The 19,628-nt window shown below is 31.5% G+C and overlaps 1 protein-coding gene across 2 annotated transcripts; it reads left to right on the forward strand.

Moving 5' to 3' along the window:
- Nucleotides 1–1,196: 1,196 nt before the first annotated feature.
- LOC106674159 (zinc finger FYVE domain-containing protein 9) lies at nucleotides 1,197–18,384 on the forward strand. Of its 2 annotated transcripts, XM_024228867.1 has the most exons (18): nucleotides 1,197–1,336; nucleotides 1,425–1,483; nucleotides 7,777–7,995; nucleotides 8,047–9,172; nucleotides 10,201–10,352; nucleotides 10,411–10,510; nucleotides 10,605–10,763; nucleotides 10,821–10,964; nucleotides 12,519–12,731; nucleotides 12,806–12,970; nucleotides 13,472–13,631; nucleotides 13,692–13,842; nucleotides 13,916–14,020; nucleotides 14,136–14,292; nucleotides 16,149–16,377; nucleotides 16,452–16,578; nucleotides 16,924–17,082; nucleotides 17,135–18,384. In XM_024228867.1, the coding sequence occupies exons 1-18, from the start codon at nucleotides 1,279–1,281 to the stop codon at nucleotides 17,297–17,299; spliced, it is 3,648 nt and encodes a 1,215-aa protein (XP_024084635.1). In that variant the 5' UTR covers nucleotides 1,197–1,278; the 3' UTR covers nucleotides 17,300–18,384. The 2 variants fall into 2 exon arrangements, with proteins under 2 accessions (XP_024084635.1, XP_014262213.1); XM_014406727.2 differs by having other exon boundaries at nucleotides 7,777–9,172.
- The last annotated feature ends 1,244 nt before the right edge of the window (nucleotides 18,385–19,628 follow it).

The raw sequence follows: 19,628 nt of genomic DNA on the forward strand, positions 1-19,628 counted from the left end.
TATTTATAGGGGTAAATATAGCCAGTTCTATAAAAGTATTTAGAGAATAATTAACAGTCTCTAAATACTATACATTTTTATAAGAGGTTGAACTATACATAAGTAATATTGAATAATTGAAATAAAATATATACACATATAACAATAGTTAAAAATATGGATATATTCAAAAATAACAATGCAAATAAACAATTGTACGTAATGTGTCGTAAAACACATATTTATAAAAATATAAAAGAAGTGAGAAAGAAATAAGAATAGACACTGAGAGGCAAGAAAAACTGGCCACCCTTAATATTTTTAATTATCTATTGGGCAATCCTCCTCTTGCAATATTTTGTCCATTTTAAAGGATTAGAGTTAAATAAAACAGATAAAATCTCCCATTTGTGTTAATAATTGGATTTTGTAAATAAATCTTTGAACAGTCTATGTCTTCTTTGCTGGTTTTTTTGTAAAACTTCTTTCTGAAACTTCTTTTTTTTTTTTAAGTTGTACCATTTTTAAATTTCAAATTTGTTGTATTTATGTGATACAGATCGGCTATAATCATACCATTGTTGAAAGATGGAAGAAGTCAAGTGTATCCAGGGTGCCTAATGCAATAATTCTATCAACTACACTTACACAATCAATGGCATCAATTTACTTCAGTTAACGTATAGGGCTATCTGACCAACAACTAATGTTTAAAAATAAATTTTAAATTTTAAGTTTAACTTCTAAAGCTTTAAAAATTCTAGGATTGATGATTAGTTTTTCAAAAGATTTTTACAATATTCACGTGTTAAAATTTATGACCAGATCTTTAGTCAGACCCATCCTTGAATCGTCTTCTGCAGTTTGGTCACCATAGTATCAGTATCTTCAAAATTCTCTTGAATGTTCTCAGCATAAATTACTCAGATATTCACATTAGGTTTTATACCAAAGTTATGCTGTAAATTATTCTAAAAATTTTATTACATTAAATATATATAAGTAATAATAGCCAAAATAGATATAATTATCTTATTTTTTCATATACTAGTTTAAAAATATTAGATATTTATATGGCTTCATTATAATTAGTGCAATATGTTTAGTACAATGCAAGATTTTTGTTAGTATTTTGCTAAAACTTGGCACATGCCCGTCAGGTCTTAGCCAGGTGGTAACAGTCCAACAGGGCGAACCTCCGTTGAGACCCCACGGGCGAGGCGATTTCTAACTTAGCAGATTCGCAGAACTAATTTAACAAAGCAGACCCCTAGTCAGTGGCAATGGTGTTACGAAATAATGGACAAGTTCGCAGTTGATATTGAAAAAGTACTGGACGAGTTCGAATACAATGAAGGTGATTAATCTTTAATAAAAGCATGCGATGTAATTAATGAACGTTTATTAATAGTTTCCCTAAGTTTATGATTTATTTTCTCATCTAGGTAGAGAAGAATCAATCGTACCGTCAGTTATCAACAACCATGCTTTATCAATTTCCCAGGTAATCATAACAATTATTTTATTTTTTAAATGAATGAGTTTGTATTTTGTATTCTCTTATACAATATTTTAACAGAGTTTTTCTGTTTTTTCATAGTTATATAATCCCGTTTAGAGAGGATTGTTTGCAAACGCATTCAACTAATTAGAAATGCTTATTGTTAAGTGGTACGATTTTCTTTTGAACTTTTACTTTTACCTCCACCGCTTTCGCTCTTTCTCTTTTTTGTTACTCCCCTCATTCTACTTCAATGAATCATACGGCACATACGTGAACAAGGTATTTCCTTATTCTCCGCACGATTTACAATTTAGAATTTGTGTTGTCCGTTTGTTTTTCTTTTTGAAATGAATTACGTCAAAGGTAGCGCGTTTTAAATGTGCACACACGTCTCTTTGCTATTGCTATTCATTGAAGCTAAACCAGTTGGCAGGTTGTGTTTGGAATTTTCATTCTCAGTCAACACCATTCCCATTTGGAAAAGTCAACAGCCATCTCTTCTCACAGGTTCTCTTTAATATATACTGTTGATGCACTCCTTGATAATATTGAACTTCCTTGACATTTAAACATTAATACCGTATCAAATGTCTCTTATTGTAAAATAAAAATGGTCCTGGGCATAGTCAAAATGTCAACATTTTCAGTTAAGCAACATCAGATGACACAAGTGAGGAATGTCAGAGAAAGCAGACATAAACATAAACATTTTTGTCTCACTCTCTCAATCATTACTTTGCATTTATAAATAGCAATTTGTTGCATTGGTTTGGCAAGAAAGTAATGTTGTTTTTCAATTATATGATTAGCTCAGTACTTACATTTTTTGCCTATATTTTTGTTTACAATATTCTTGTTTAATCCCTAAATTAAAAAGCTTTATTTCTCTTCAGTTTCTGTTTTCAACTAATTTAGTACTCCAATTAATTATTCATCTAAGGTTTTTGGTTGGAATGAAAAATTAGTGTCACGAGTGGGATTTGAACCCACGACCTTCAGCTCAATATGCCACTGCTCTAACCACTTGGGCTATCGTAACTTCACCCCCCTCGGACACCAACTTCCCATCTAAACCTACAACCATTCAAATTTTCCCTCTTTTTGTCATACTTTCAAATGTGTAATCTAATTTTTCATCCCAACCAAAAACCTTAGATGAAAAGAATAATTAATTGGGGTAATTAATATGATCAATTATGACAAATATGGATTGTTTAGTATTCTTTTTAATCCCTAAATTAAAAGGCTTTATTTCTCCTCAGTTTCTGTTTTCAACTTCTTTAGTTGTGTCGAATAATATGATAGGTAATCATGTCTTTGGATAAAACGCATTTAAGGCATTTTTTACTTCATGAATTAATTTGTGTGCACTGTGTTGCAGTGTTGCTAATGATGTAAATGTTCATAAAGTCCAACCATGGTTTGCTTGATTTAGGGAAGGGAATTTATTTCTCGAAGATGATGTGTGCAGGGGACGTTCTTCTGAGTTTGACGAGGCATAGGATAGAAGAGAATCCCCTTTTGACGACCCAATGACTAGGAAGATGTTAAATGTTTCTGCATACAACCATTGGAAACCACATCTAAAGGCTTGGATTTTTTTTAAAGTACATTATATGGATCCCATACAAACTCAGTGAAAAGAATTAGGCGGATTGTATCTTGATTCTCTCCTCTGCTGTCACTCTTACGACCCATTTCTTCATAGAATGGTAGCAGGTGATGAAAAATGGATCACATATAAAACCATAGTACACAAAAAAGCTTACTGCCAACTTGGTCAACGACCCCCAGACGCTCCAAAAGAACCAGTGCATGGAGAAAAAATGTATGCTGTGCATTTGGTGGAAAGGTCTGGCCCTTTTCATTTGAACCTTTTACCACAAGTTCAATTAAAGGGAAACTACTGTGAAAAGCTAACCTGTTTAGACTTTCAAATAAATTATTATTTGGAGATCGTGAGATGCGGTCTGGTATGATTAGGTTTTAGAAAAACATTTTCTTTATCATGCCAAAGTTTCAGTCTTTATTGAGATCATCTTCAGGGCTCAAAGTGTTTGTTTTCCGTGTAGATGTGTCATTTTTGTGTCATATTGAGAGTGCCCTTTCAAATAAAGCAAAAATGGCCTGCACTAGCAAACAGTAAAGTTCTTTCACCACGACAACACCTACCAGTTGCTTTGAGGACGAAACAATTATTAATGAATCTGAATTGGGAAATTTTATTGTACCCCCATACTTTCTGAACATCACACCTTGTGACCACTATTTATTTTGGTGATTACAAAATTTTTTTAATGGACAAAATTTTGAACAGTTCAAATGTTACTAGACTCAAAAGATGGGAATTTTTATGCGAAAGGACTAGACATGCTATCTGAAAGGTGGCAAAAAGTAATTGCAAACAATGGACAGTACACCTCTAAATAGATAAATAAATAAAAAAGTTATACTGTAAAAAAGTCATTATTTTCTTGCCACCCAATAGAAGAAAGAAAGAAAATAAATGAGAAACATACAGCATATTATTACAACAGTTCTATATTCATAAATAGCAATTTGTTGTATGTCGATGTACACAGTGGTTTCCATATACTACGCAATATTACAAACAAAAATTAATGAATACGAAATTTGATGTCAGTATTGGCAAAACCCTACAATATTTTGTTTGACTCCTGTAAAAAAAATTATAGGTGAAACAGTCCTTGTGATATGAAAATCAAATAAATGAACTTGCAAGAATGGCATGTTCCCACTGGAGAACCCAATTTTTATCTCTAAGATCTAATTATATTAATTATTCTTTTTTTACACAGCCCAATTATATTCTGTTTTCCAGAATATTTATGTTAATTTTTTTCAAACGCTTGTTCTGAAATTGAGTAACAGATTTATCCAAAATGACAAGTTATTGGAGTGTTTTGTACTTAAACAATATTACAGGCTATTTAAAATATTGTTTTATTTATATAACTTTAGTTGCCACAAACATTTTATAAGTAAATATTCACTCTGCACTCATTGTATGTTGGTCCTGTGTGACCCTCCTGTTTCTCCCAGCAAATGTCTGTCCTAGATTATTGAACGCAGCACCTTTGACATCAGTTTGTGGTGAACATAAATTCCTAGAACTAATAACATCCTGTCTGTCCTAGTAAGTGTTTGGAGTCCTCTTTATTGTTGCCCATTTTTGACTAATCATTCTACATCTACTACAACCTGGAATATTTTATTTTGAAGGGTTTGAATCTTGATTGATCGTTGGTTTGGTGGCACTTCCCCATACCTCACTGTTTTAGAGCAAGACAATCAAAGGATAAATTTATACAATGCACACCATTTATTTGTAGATATGGAAGAGAGGTGAGCATGTTTTTTTTGTAGTTTGGAGATTATGGAAGTTGAGGCTTTGGTCCTTGGTGATTCCCAGATATTTTACTGACCGATCTTTGGAAGTTTCAGGATTCTCCATCCACTTTCAATTGTTGGGGGTTCATTGTATTATGGATTGTGAATATTTTAGCCTTGCTTTGTTCGGATTAATTTAGTTTCCGTGTCTTAAAGTATTAAAGTAAGTATTATTATATGTATTAAAGTAAGTGCCACTTCACTTAAGGCGATATGAACTGTCGAGCTGGCATTTTGTACAATACGATCTGCTGAGTATATACAATCTTATCATCGATGTAAATTGCATAGAAGTTCATAGATGAAGAAATTTAGCAGGATGGGAGAAAGAAATACTGAACCATGTGGAGTGTCTGTTTAGATGCATACGTGAAACAGTCATGTATGTATCTGTACCTTAAAGTTTCTATTACTTTCAAACGAGCATATTATATTTAAAGATACCCAGGGAGTCCATTATATTTCAGTTTATGCAGTAGGCCAACATGCCATACCCTGTCAAAAGCTTGTCTCAGGTCTAGGAATATGACAATTCTATGTTGTTTTGCGTCGAACTGTTCTCTGATTATTTCTTTAGTCAATCTATGTATGTACTTGGTGTGTGGTTCAATGCCCTGGTTTAAATCCAAACTGGAATGTAGCAATCAATTCGTTTAAGAACGGCTGGAGTTTGGTGTGATTAGTTTTTCATAGAGCTTTCTGGGTATTTAGAGTATGCTGGTCACCTGTTACTATCTTTTTTTTCTTTCCATGGATTATTTTAAAATTCCATTTCTGAGGTTGTTGTTCTCTTTCTTTACAACAAAAAGAATATATTTAGTTGAGTTTGTCAGATTTAATCGAGAACTATTTTAAAAATTTTGTTTTTGAACCTATTAATATTTATTATAGCCTATTATTATAAATTGAGCCTACAAAAGAATTTTAACTATCACAAGTGTGGAATGTCAGGGAAAGCAGACACAGACTTTTTTTTAATACGAGCAGATCTGTCATTTAGAATGTGTGATTAGCATCAAAATAAGGTGAATTTCAGAGAAAGTAGTAAGCATCAAAAACATCTAGGAAAAAATACTATTTAAAGTTCTGCCAGTATTTTACTTCATAAGCTTTGTAATAAATACACATTGTTTGTACTAACATACATGAAAATATAACAATTAAATAAAATGTTTTACAAGATTTATTTGAACTTGAACTTTAAATTTTTGACTTTTTTCAAAGTTGATTTTTTGGACTATTTCTCAGAGAAACCAAATTTGTTTGAATAAAGCATTTCTGAGATTATTTTTTATCATTAATGAATTTTCATTAAATCCGTATTTGAACATTTGTACATTTATCCTACTTTGAGAACGTCATTCTCTTCAAATAATACTCTTTAGATGTGATTCTATTCCATTGAATCTAGAATATTTAATTTTTTGAGGTGGTTATTCATTTTTTCTGTCCTAAAAGGTTTGTTAAGAAACTCGATCCACTTTTACAATACTTATTTAAATGTTGGCATGGTAAAGAAAATGTTTTTGTAAACCTACATCATATCAGACCTCATCTCAAGATCTTTAAATAATCATTATTTAACGGTCACTAAATTATAAATTTAATTTTTGAGCTTATTCTTATTTCAAACAATAAGATAATGAGACTATTCCCGCTTGGCCAAAAATTATTTGAAAATTTCACTTTTAATCTTGCAAAATTATTATTTTACCACAAAAGAATTTTAATTTTTGTGATACTGCCAATCATACAAGCATCAAAACTTTTTTTTTTTTTTTTTTAAATTGAATCTGTTATTTTCACTTCTTATCGTTTTGTTGAGGTTTGTATTTTGAAATAATTTTAACCTGTGTGAAAAAATTTGTCGTCAGCATTACTGATTATTTTAAAATGTTTTACCATGGCCCATTAAAATAAGAATAAGTATTTATCAGTTAATTTAACCGCATACTATATTTCTATTACATATATAAAATCAATAAAAATGTTTTGGCGTTATCTTGGTTCTCGATATCTTGGTTAGATGATAGTAAGTTCGATTAACTGAAATTCTATTGACTTAAAAAACAAGCAACCAACCTCAATGGCATGTTCTCATGAGATCCCCAGATTTTTATCTCTCACGCTTCTATTACTAAGCGTATATGAATTACATAATAGTGTTAATTATAAAATAGGTAAACCATATTTTTTTAATGATTTTTCTTTTCAATTTATATTTCTCATTTTAAAGATTTGCCTTCTTTGATTCATATGTGTGTGTATTTTAATTCTGATTTCAATTTTTTTTTTAAACTAATGCGTGCTAGCAATTAATATATGTCATTATTTGTACTAACTGAATAGTGTTTCCCTAATGGTTGATATTACAGTATTTCATTCAACACAAAGAAAATATTAAAAACAAAGGAAAAAAGTAATAGTAATTGGTTGGGTGACATGGCATTTTATGTCTATTTTATTCATATATTTTTTGGTCATTTACTGATTCATATTTTACATATCTACTTATAATGGGTTCATCTCACCAGTTAACAGACTAGACTGAATTGTAATTAAAAAAAGATAAATAAACGATAACCTATGAAATAATTATGCTCTGTTACTTAAAAGTAAGCAGAGAAACAAAAATTATGTGGTGGTGTCTTTCAAAAGGAGTTGTTTTTAAAAAAAATCTAATTTTAAATGTTATTATCACAAAATTTGCAACTTGGTGACTGTCCTTGCAAAGTGATTTAATGAAGGTTAAAGACAAATGTTTCTTTCAGAAATGAGTTTTGCATTTTGAACTAATTTGTTAAACCTTTTATCATTTATTAACTTTAAATGTCTACAAGTTGGATGTATTATTTAATAATTCATTTGTAATGTTTTTCCAGAAGCCTTTTAAAACACCTGCTTCAACCTACCGTAGGCCTGCTTTTGAACCGATAAATCTCGCCGATGCGGATTTCGCAGCCACTCCTATAAATCCTCAAAATTACACGAGTCTTATAAAGCAACACAATTTCCAGGATGTTTATAACAACAGCAACAACAACGGGGAATCTGAAAGTGTAAATGCCATCTCAGCCAATTGTTTCAATCAGAACGAGAACATCGAGAAAAAAGAAGACATCTGTGACAGTAACGTTAGTTTGAGTGAGAACAGTGAGGAAGTAGAAATTTGCTCTGATGGGACTCCTGATTTGTTGGACTCAAATGCAATCAAGCCAGTTCAAAAAAACATTAATGAAGATCCAGAGTTGCACAATCAACTTCCTGACATAACATCAGTAAGAAACACTGGTTTGGTTCAGATAGAGAAGACTGATATCCAGCCAGTCTTTGACCTTATAAAACAGACGAAACCTGTAGAAGATGATCTACCACCAGTTGTTGAAGTCAGTTCCCTTATCGAAGAGGAAGATACAAAATTAAAGCCTGTAGGATTTGATAATGATAACATCTCTGAGGCTGAACTTGAAAATTATTTGAAATACCTTGAGGAAGAAATCAGTGCAATTCCAAAAGATTCTAGCAAAAATTGTTCCGTGACTGAAAGTGATGATCTGTTAAATACTCAGAAAACACCCACAGAAGAATGTGATGATAGTAAAAATGTTGCCGAACAAGTTCAAGTTATATCTCAAGTAATCCTAGAACCTGAAACACCAGGTATAGCTGATGATCTTACAGGAGGCGAAATAGAAGAGGATAGGGATAAGGATAGTTTTTCAATAGTGAGAAATATATCTAGTGAAATTTACAAGATAACAGATGTTACCGAAGAAGATCTTCAAGAGGATGAAGTCAGCTTAGTCGAAGACAATGGCATTTTAGAAATACCAAATTCACTGGTTATTGAGGAGCAGTGTAATGCAAGTAATTGTACAAATGAACAAAACCCTGACGAAGAAACTTCTAATCAAGAATCAGAGGAAATATTTGTTGAAGCGAGGACATCACATGAAGAGCCGGAAGATTTCCACAGTAAAGAGACTGATGTAAATAGTATAGAAATTAACAGTGTAGAAGTTGGTGAAGAAAACGAGGATTGTATAGCCGCTGAAAATCAAGTCAATGAAAATATCGAGAACGTGGAAAAGTCTGTAAGTCAAGAGAGCGTTGTAGAAAGCGGTTTGGTTGTGGAAAACGAAGGCTCGTACACTACAGAGGCTGAGGAACAGAGCGATCAGTTGAACGATGAGCGTCCTGTTAGGCCAAGTACACTACCCCTTGAATCAAATTTGATGCTTGATAGCGAGGAAAGCCCAACACCGACTAACATTTCAGGTAGGAATTATTTTAATATCATTATCTCCTTAGTTACGCTTATATTTAAAAATAGAAAATTTGTTTATAAAAGAATGTTTTTCCTTAAATATAACATTTTTGTAAATAAATAAATAATAGTACGATCTGAAGAAAAATAATATACTTTTAAATGGTCAGTTTGTGTAAAAACAATTCTGTCATAAACTAATTTTATTTTAGTATCAAAGAAATGATAAATTAATCAAATTGTTGCATATTTTTTTTATAGATTTTTTATTTACCTTTAAAGTATAGATTTGGTAGGTTGGTAGGTGAAATGAATAATTAACCATTTGCTAATCCAAGAATATTGATTTTACCTTTGAAATTGAACAGTAATATGGCCTTTATTTAAGGTGTTCTTTATAATTTCTAGTTTTCAAAATGAATCTTTAAACTCCTTTATATTCATAATGTTACATTTAGAAGTAAATTCTTTCCAAATAAACAAGGGTAAGTAATATTAAAAAGATTAAAACCGATAATGTTTGAAGCACTATTTTGTAGTAATACTTTTGTACTTGTAACCTGTTTTGCCTATCTCCTCTCATCAAAACAGTGATTTCCCCCAGGACACTAGCAAGATTTATTGCATTTTTACAATGCGGAATTTGAAAAGTGGAAGCAAACAATTTGATAAAATGTTTTAATTAAATATTTGAAGGTTGTTTAAGACAAAGATAAGGTTTTCATTGTAATCTTTCATGTGTTATTTCTTAAATAGTAAAATATTTATATATTTTGGTGTATATCATTATTTAATATAATGAAATATTATTCTTACATGATACAATTATTGCTTATTAATTGAATATTAAGAAAATTCAGAATTACTATAATAAATAATAAATGGTATCCCTAAAATAAAAATTTAAAAAAAAACTTAGATTAATAGCTTTCAGTTAACTGGAATTAGGAAAAAGATACTAGGTAGTTTTAATGACATTGTATCATTTGTTAAATATGCAAACAATAATGGTTTAGATAATAATTAATTTGATTTTTAGCGACCAACTCGTCAGCACCAACAAGCCCCATGGACAAATTGGGAAAGGTTGCACCTTTTTGGGTACCTGACACTGAAAGCGATTGCTGTATGCAGTGTCGGGATAAATTTACACTTATCCGAAGGAGGCATCATTGCAGAGCTTGTGGCCTTGTAAGTATTTCCTGATGTAGCTTTCAAGATCTGAAAGCTAATGTGTTCACTTTTCCAGGTCTTATGTTCAAAATGTTGCAATTTGAAAGCTCCATTAGAGTACATGCAGTTCACTGAGGCAAGGATCTGTCAACCCTGTTTCAACATAATATACAGAGGTGCATGATATAATGGTCACAAGCGTTTTTACGACTGTTTTGTTTATCTCACTCTTGTGTAATCTTGAATTTTCACCTTGTTTTTGTTTTCTAGTGAGTCTTGACGATGGAAGGTATAATCTAGGTAGGCAGCCGAATCCAAACAACCCAATGGAATATTGCTCGATGATACCACCATTGCAGCAAGCAGCTTCAACGTTAAACCAACCTCCTCCTTCTGTACTTGTACCAACAGGTGTCTTGAAAAGAGAAGGTATTCAAGGGATGTGAATTATTTTAAGGTAGCATACTGATTTTTCTTTACCTTCAGGGCGAGCTAAGTCAGATGTTCCCAAACAAGTCATATTCAGCGATGGCATAAGGCCCGGTGGTGATCTGACCGAGCTAGATGGTCCATCAGAATCGAGGCTTTTGCCTAGAAGGAGTGTTCGTAAAATGGCTGGACCTCCAAATGGTTAGTATTAGTTTCACATATTTACCTTTATCCAGTACTTAATGTTGATGTGACCTCATGGTGAAACTGTTCAAAAAAATTAAAAATATTGGAAACTAAAATATTAGGAATTCATGCTTTTTAAACTTACCTAATTGCAGTGAATTCTTTATTCTCAAAAGGATAATTCTTAACCAACCCCGATGTCCTTATTTTATCAAGGATTGAGTGGTTATCAAAAGCAATTATTGACAATAGCTCTTCGTGTACTTTTGTCCATAATTTCTCAACGTTTGCTCACGTCTATTTAGATCTGTTTAATTTCTTGTTTGAAATTGAATTTTACAAACCATCTTAATTTTTTCATTGAGAGTTGGTATTCCAAAAGAATACTGTGGTTTAACAGGCTTAGTAAGTGGGATACCTTTATTATTTATTGGCCTGTTTGATAAGATCTCTTGTTCAGCTTTGTAAATTTGCATCCTTGATAAATATTGTCGTGTTTTGAAAAATAATGAATTGTTTAAAGTTAAACAGACCACAATGTGCAACATTAGTGAATGAATATGACATCTGTCATAAAGAGGGTCTAATCATCCAACAGCCCATTGAGTGTCGTGGAGGTGGGATCAAACCGCTATGTAATTTTTTATATTATCTTCAAACAAAAAGCCATGAACTGCCAGGATTCAAACCCAGACCCACAAGCATGGCAAGTACAAGTTGGATGTCCTAACTACTCGGCCACCACGGTCCCCTCCAGAATTAATTTATCACTTTCAGCTTGGCTGCCATCTTGTGTTACCCACATAACTATGGCTAGTATATTGTTTACAGTTTTTTTACACTTAATCTGTGACTGTAAATTTTTTCCATAATTTATCCAATTATTCGTTAAAAATAATGATAAAAATTATTTAAAAAATAGTATCTGCTTTTTTATTTGTAAAATCATAGAGCATGATATAACATTCTCAGTAGCCAGCAACAATTTTATGAAGGATTACCCCCCCTACCAATATTTAAATCATGTCAGGCGAAGGGACCTTTTGCAAATGAAAGATAGTTCTCCAATCCCAATTCGAAGGAAATTAGCTGACCTAATATTGTTTGGGTAAAAAAAAAAAAAAAAATGAAATGAAATAATATATATACAATTTTAATAGTATATAAAGGAGGGCATAATGTGCAATTCATGTGGCGCGGACAAGAGATCAAATCATTTGTAATACATTTTTCATATCGTAATCAATTAAAAAGTCGTGGGATTTGCCTGCTTTCGAACCCAGACCCACTAGCATGACAAATACAGACATGACTACTGTGAAATCCCCTTCAATTTTAATTAATGATTTACTAAAACTGTAAGTTAAAATGACATTAAAAAGTTCTTTTGCTTCCGATAAACCATGTTCAAATTTAATAAACAATATAATTTAAACAAACTATAAACATTAAAGCATCTAGGTTTATTAAACCTAAGTTTACATTGACTAAAAAAATTGAATTAAAAAAAACATCAAAAATACAATTTTTATATTTATTTTATTATGCTGTATATATATTTTTTTAAAGGAAGTAAAAGTCGTGGTGCGAACTCACCTGCTCATCAAAGGCCTTTGGATCCAACAACACAAAGCTACATACCAGCTGATTCCAACCTTCCTCCATTAGTCACAATTGAGAATGGACAGCTTCAGTTCAGCGATGATGTTCAGGAGGTTGCTGATCAGACGGTCAAATTCGCTATTAACAATAACCTATTTGTTAACATAAAACGTGTCAAATGTATGTACTTATTTCTCAAATCAAGCACATTTTGCTGTTCATTGTTTGTTTTCCATTACAACTTTTTGTTTCAGTGGATTGTTGCGTCAAGCGGGAATGCTGGAGTGTTTCTTCTGAGGGCCTTGCCTTCGTGGGGCAAGATGAAATTGCAATAATTCTAGAAATTACCGAAAACGAGGTTTTGCCTCCTGTCGATATTTTTCATTTGATAAACACTCTTTATTTAGAGGCATCTAAAGGTAAGATTTTTTAAAATCATATTATTTTGCCACAGTTCGTTCAATAATTATATATAAGTGATTTATACTTAGTATATGTTAGTCAATCTTACCTAGCCCAAAGTATAACTGGAGGAATTGTACAGTTGAGGTTTTACCACATTATATATTATTACATTACTTTAAAATATGTTGTAGTCTGCATGATTTTGGTTTATCATGGTCTTGCTGGTTTGCCTATCTAATGTATTTTTGCTTCCTGATATTTTTGGTCTTATTGAATATGGTGAAATGCCAGTGAGACTGATCAGACTAGTATGATCGGAGATAATCATCCTGCAGATTATACAAAATATTAATATTACAACCTTGACACTGAATAATAAATTATGTCTGTTATCCAAACCATCATTTGGAAGCAAAGCCCTTTTAAATACTTCAATTGTGTTTTAATTTTTTATTAGTTAACATTAGCTTTCATAATTCATTAGTCATTAATTGTTTACGTTACGTTTTTTAAAGGCACAACAGTAAGCGAAATGAGTTTTACACCTGCATTTTCAAACAACATGTTCAACTCTAAGGATCACGGAGGGTTTCTCTACATTAGACCTACGTTTCAATGTACAACGAACCTTCTTCTTCCTCCACAACCGTATCTCATCGCCATATTAGTCCACAGGTTAATCCATTTATTTTTATCTTGATGAAAATCATTGTATTTATTGTATTTTATTATTAGCTGGGAAACTCCTTGGGCACGACTCTTCCCCTTACGGCTCGTCTTAAGGCTTGGAGCTGAGTACCGATATTATCCTTGCCCTTTGGTTTCAATTAGATCCCGACCACCACTGTACACAGATATCGGGCATACTGTTATGAAAATACTTGTGGTATGTTTTTTATTTAAACAATAATAAAGAGTTTTTGTTGCTTTTTATGTTGATAATATATTTTTTTCTGTAGGATTTCCGAAAATATAGTTATTCATTAGCTACAGTAAGAGGACTTCTTATTCACATGGAAGACCGTCAGACTACAATTTTATTTCCTAGGAATGGCTACGATCAGGTAATTGTTGAAAATTATTCATTTTTACGCCAAAACTTCTGGACATTTTTTTCCTTTCCTGAAAAATTAATTTAAAATTTCAATTTATAAAATGTTATAAAATGAAACTTTGCAGGTTGTGAGAGCTTTGAATAACTCAAACGATGGTGTTTTGGCTTTTGGGGCAAATCTCAGCTTGGAAGCTGACTCACATCTTGTTTGTATACAGAGTACTAAAGATGAAAATACATACAACAGTCAGGCTATTAACATTCAAAGCAAACCCAGAAGAGGTAATTTTTTTTTTTTTTTTCAAATTTCTCTTTTTATTGAAATTCAATCCGGGAGCGATTTAGTTGTGGGGAGATTCGTGATTTCAGTTCAGCAGTTTTGTAGTTGGTTGTATTAGGTTTGTTCCAACTCACAATCACAAATTAATTGTCAACTAAGCCCAAACATGACTGATCACAGATTGTTAAATCTGTTGAACATGCTTTTCTGTATGGTTTGTAAGGTTGTGAACATCGAAATGTTTCAAACTCTCATTTTTCCAGAACATGGAGCAAATATGTGGCAAAAACTGTTTACTTGGGGATAGCGGCTACGTACTACTAAAAATGTACTCACCCTATTAAATACAGAGGACAATTAACTAGGAAGGGAAATAAATTATAATTTAAAATTGGAATTATTAAATCGGTACATCATTGTATAATTTTCAGAATATTTGAGCAAAAATGTCATCAGTTATTCAAATTAAGAAAAATACTTTTTATTGTTCATTTCATCACTTGTAACTACATTTTGCGTAGTATTGTGCTTGATGATGATTTTGTCCGAATCATACTTACATGGTTCAATTTTTTATAATATTTTTGAATATTTGAAGAATATTCCAAATTTGAAATTTTTATCATTATTTTCCGTTGTCTATTTCTTTTATTGTTTAGGCCAGGCTGTTGTGGGTGGTTTTTAATGAAAAACTTAATTTGTTTAAATATATTTTATTTAAATAAACTGACACAATAGAATTCTTTTGAAATTATAGGCATCTAATTTGGGGAGGAAAATTAATTTTTCTGAAGTAGTCAGGTTTTGGGAGTAGGAATAGCCAATGTCAGTCCTCTGTCTTCTTTTAATAATTATAATTTTTGAAATAATCTAGCTTATCATTTATAATATGATTATTTGTGAGAGAGAAATTGTTCTGTTATATTTCCTTTCACAATGATTGTCACTAGAATGAAAAAAGCCTGTTAAAAAGAAATTATTCAATTATTTGTTGGATGATGTCTCTGACTTTCATCCTGCATATTTTAACATTTTTAGAGCAAATTAAATGCACATTTAAGGGTTTTTACTGCATATATATGGCATATTTGAATCGGGGCTCTAGTTGTAAAAACTTTCCAGTTTGACAAGAGTGAAAGCATGGAGAAACGCCTGCACATGTCTCTGATTACCAGGTCATAGCAAAATCCTTGGTCTGTTTTAACGGTCAAAAATTGGTCACAAACTTTGATGGAACTCCCAAACTCAACTGTGTATGGGTGGCAACTAGATTGCTGATGATTTTTATGTGTATTGGAACAAACCTGTTATATTAACAGGAATCAAAATTTCTACTAAACAATAAATTTAAATGAAAATCTTTTTTAGATGCTTAAAAGGAAACATTGTAGGGTATTTTATTTTTTGTAAAATCAGTATTTACATTTGCACATGCTTAGGTGATACCAGCAAGCAAAACTAATCAAGAAGTACACACTAACTACTTTAAATTATTTATCTGATTATCTGGTCACATTAAAAGATCATGATAGTTGAAAGAAAAAATTTAGGCTCTATTTGCAACTGTGTCATTTTAGAATTACAAGCAACTTACATTAAATTACTACTAAATTTACTAAACATCAATCTCATCAAATTTTACAATAAGTTTAATATTTTGTGCATTCCATTCATTCCAGTAGGCCCGATGGAGCCTATCCATCACTAAATACAAAAATCTACTAATCTAAGAAATTTGTGTTACATAATGACCTCTTTCACATTCATGCTAATAAATGCAATCAACCAAACATTTACCACAAGCAAGTACAACAGAAGATTTCAAATTTGATTAATTTTTCTTGCCTTTATGAAACAGTGACAGGAGCAAGTTTTGTGGTCTTCAAAGGTGCTCTCAAAACGGCAGGGTTGTCCGGAAAGAGCAGCATTGTCGAGGATGGCCTGATAGTTCATTTGCCCAGCGAAAGCATGACCAACCTCAGAGCCGCATTACGAGATATGAAAGACTACACCATCTCGTGTGGGCCTAATGACGAAGAGACCGTACATCTCCAGTGGTGTGCCGATGACACCAATTTCAACATTGGGTCAGTTGCTTTGCCTTTTCATTATAATTTTGCTGTGTAAAAGAAAGTATTAATTTTTTTAAATATTACTTTAGCGTTAAGAGCTTTATAGATGATAAACCTTTTGATGGTGTACCATCAATCAGGGTCCACAATGGCACAGATTACCCAGGCATTGATCAGAAAAAGATCATCAGATGGACAGAAGTTTTCATTTTAAAAGTGAGTCTGTTGTTATTTAAAAAATAATTTGGATTTGGCCCATCATACTTAAAAATATAATTATTAAAACGTATAATAAATATTGTGTTGTTATCCATCTTAAGCTTAGGAAAACTTTTTAGTTACTTTTTTTCCTGCCAGCTAGCTGCCTGGGCTATTGCCAGCAAGTTACTATTCTTTTTGTTATTTTGTACAAATCTTATCAAAAGTTAACAAATATGATATTTTACAAGCATTGATCTTAATTGTCCCATTACCAGTATTTAAATATTCATTTAGTTAAAATGTACTTATTTATATTTAAATTGTGAGCGACAAATCCACTTACATATTTTTTCCATTTAGAGTGAAGAAGGTAGCAAAGCAACCGACCCGCTTGATATCAGCAGAGTGTCAGAGTCGATAGCTTCAGCCACGTGCATGGCACTCGTACCAATGTTGGATTCACTTGCCGATGCCAATCTCACGCCCCTTGCCATCAGGGCAACGATACATCCTGAAAACGTAAGTCATTCTTTCTATACTTTTGAGACAGACCTAATGTTTACCATTTCAGGTTGGCTACGAGGCCGGAAGCTGCGGTGCCAAACTGCCCTCGGTGTATATGAACCGGCTAGACGAAGAGCTCATCCGAGTGCTCCACCAGGCGGCTATGTCATCACATGATTCTCCAGCTGTTCTTGAACTCGTCTTCAGGATAATGAACCATCCCCAGCAGTAAAATTATTTTCTAAGCCGTAGATTAAGATTCTAACTGTTAATAATGTGATATTCATTACTTATTGATTTTATTTCAGTGAGAGATGTACTCAATTTTTTATTCCATTTATCTCTAGAAAAGAAATTAGTATTACTAACAAAAATAATAGGGTTTTTATTAAAATCACAGATTTAATTTTCAAGATTAATATATTTCTTGATCCCAAAAAGCCTTATTTTAAGAAAAATTATTTAACTATTATAAATAAATTATTTTAATTGATATATTTAAAGCACTACAGGAATTTGCATGTTTATTTTTGTATTGCTTTTATAAATTAACTTTATTTGTACCCACTAAAAACTGGCAATTGAAATAGTATTATATAGCGGTTTAAAGTTCTATATTTTAAAATTCTTTTTAGTCCCTTGAATAAAGATCAGTATATAAAAACTCAAAAACTAATTTGCTAGTAGGTATTTAATCCCTCACCTCACTAAGACTTACGATGTACAACTAGAATGGGTTTTCGTTTTTGGTTCAAAGCTAAATCTAGAATATTTAAGAAATTAAATCATTGAGGATATATGTAAATTTAAAATTTTTCACAATATCGGTTTTGATTTTGTAATTTCTACCATGTAAAATGTAGTTACACAATCAATTATCGCTTTAAAGTGTATATGATCTGTGTATGATTTTTATATATATAAAAAATTATGGTGTAAATATTAAATTATTAGTGAATCTGTGCAATGAAGGTTTTACAGGAAGGGGCTTACAAAATATAAATAATAATAATGACCTTCTTTACAATGAAGTGATGTGATTAAAAATTGAAAGTGTTTTGAAAAAAAAATTACTGGAGCTTTATATTTGTTAATATTGTTATTATAATCTAAGTACTCTTAATTGTCTTTATTTAATACCTTTTTTTAATTTCTTTTAAAACTTACTTGAGTGCTAAAGGTGGCACATGAAATTTAGTGTTAGATGGGTTATTTGTGCTCATACGCATGGCCAAAATACCATATAACCAAAAAAGTTTGATGTTGTGATTTGTAATTTGTTATTGTTTTAAAACTGTTAATCAACATTTCTATTTATGTGTGTTTCTTTGTGACCTGTTGTCTCATAATTTGTTTTAAGTCGTGAGGAGCGGTCAAGAAAGGTAGTTTAGAAAAACGTCTTAATTTACCCAGGCCCTGAACATGACCAAGGTCGAAGCGCCGGCAAAAAAATGAAAAAGGTTTTTCTAAACTACCCCATTCTTGACCGCCTCTCACGATTCGAACAAATTATTTCTATTTACATAGGAAGTTGTAAGGTACTCTTCGTTTGCATCATATGTAATACCAGGAGGATAATGCATCAGTGAAGAAAAAATCACGACAAATCACTACATATAAAATGTTTTTTTCCTCATGGTTTCAAAACCCATAATCCGTACAATTATTGTATGAATTTAAGCTCAGTACTAGGGTGGCCGAGGCAGTACTTGCCACGTTAGAGGTCCTGGGATCAAATCCCAGCATGCCCATAGCATAGGAAGAAAGTATTGTTAAGCGGTTTAATTTCTTGTCCGTTCCGCCCACAGGGTATATTAAGCTATCCTGTACAAGATTTACTTATTCTTATAATATAAATAAAAGTCAAATAAGGACTAATATTTTCATGAACCAGTACTTTTCTAACAATTACTTTACTGTTACTTATAAATATTTTGATTACATACATTTTACTAAAAATACCTTTTTTCATCTGAGGAGGGGTAGAAGGAAAGGAGAGCAAAAAAACTCGAATACTGTGAATCCATTTATCTGTAAAAGTTCTATACAATATTTACAAACTTTACAGGAGATTTAATTTAATCTCATTAAATCTAAAATTATCTTATACACAAAATTATCATAAATTAATTTGTACAATTAAAAATGTCTATAAATGACAAACACTGAGATCGACTCATTCATCACAACCTTAATTAATTTTTTTTAATAAGTTTAAATTTTTTGTTTAAATTGATGAAATTTTATTTTTGAAATTAATAACGATTTCTCCTTGACATCAATTATTAAAGTTCATATTACATCCAGACTGATGAAAAATTTCATTGATTTCATAATTCCAAGGATCCATAGTAATTTATCAAAATTGAAACACCTAGTGGAATTATTATCATTAATTAATTTTTTTTATAATGGTAATATATGGTTTGGCTGTTCAATTTTTTTATGTAACATAAAATTAGGAACTCTACTACATGCTCTCTCAAAGAGGACCTCAATTGTGACTATTATAGTTACAAACATACAAAACAGTGATTGAAATAGTACACTAACACTCTCTA

Source organism: Cimex lectularius, unplaced genomic scaffold (assembly GCF_000648675.2).
Source record: "Cimex lectularius strain Harlan isolate CLEC.00 unplaced genomic scaffold, Clec_2.1 scaffold340, whole genome shotgun sequence".
Lineage (NCBI taxonomy): Eukaryota > Metazoa > Arthropoda > Insecta > Hemiptera > Cimicidae > Cimex > Cimex lectularius.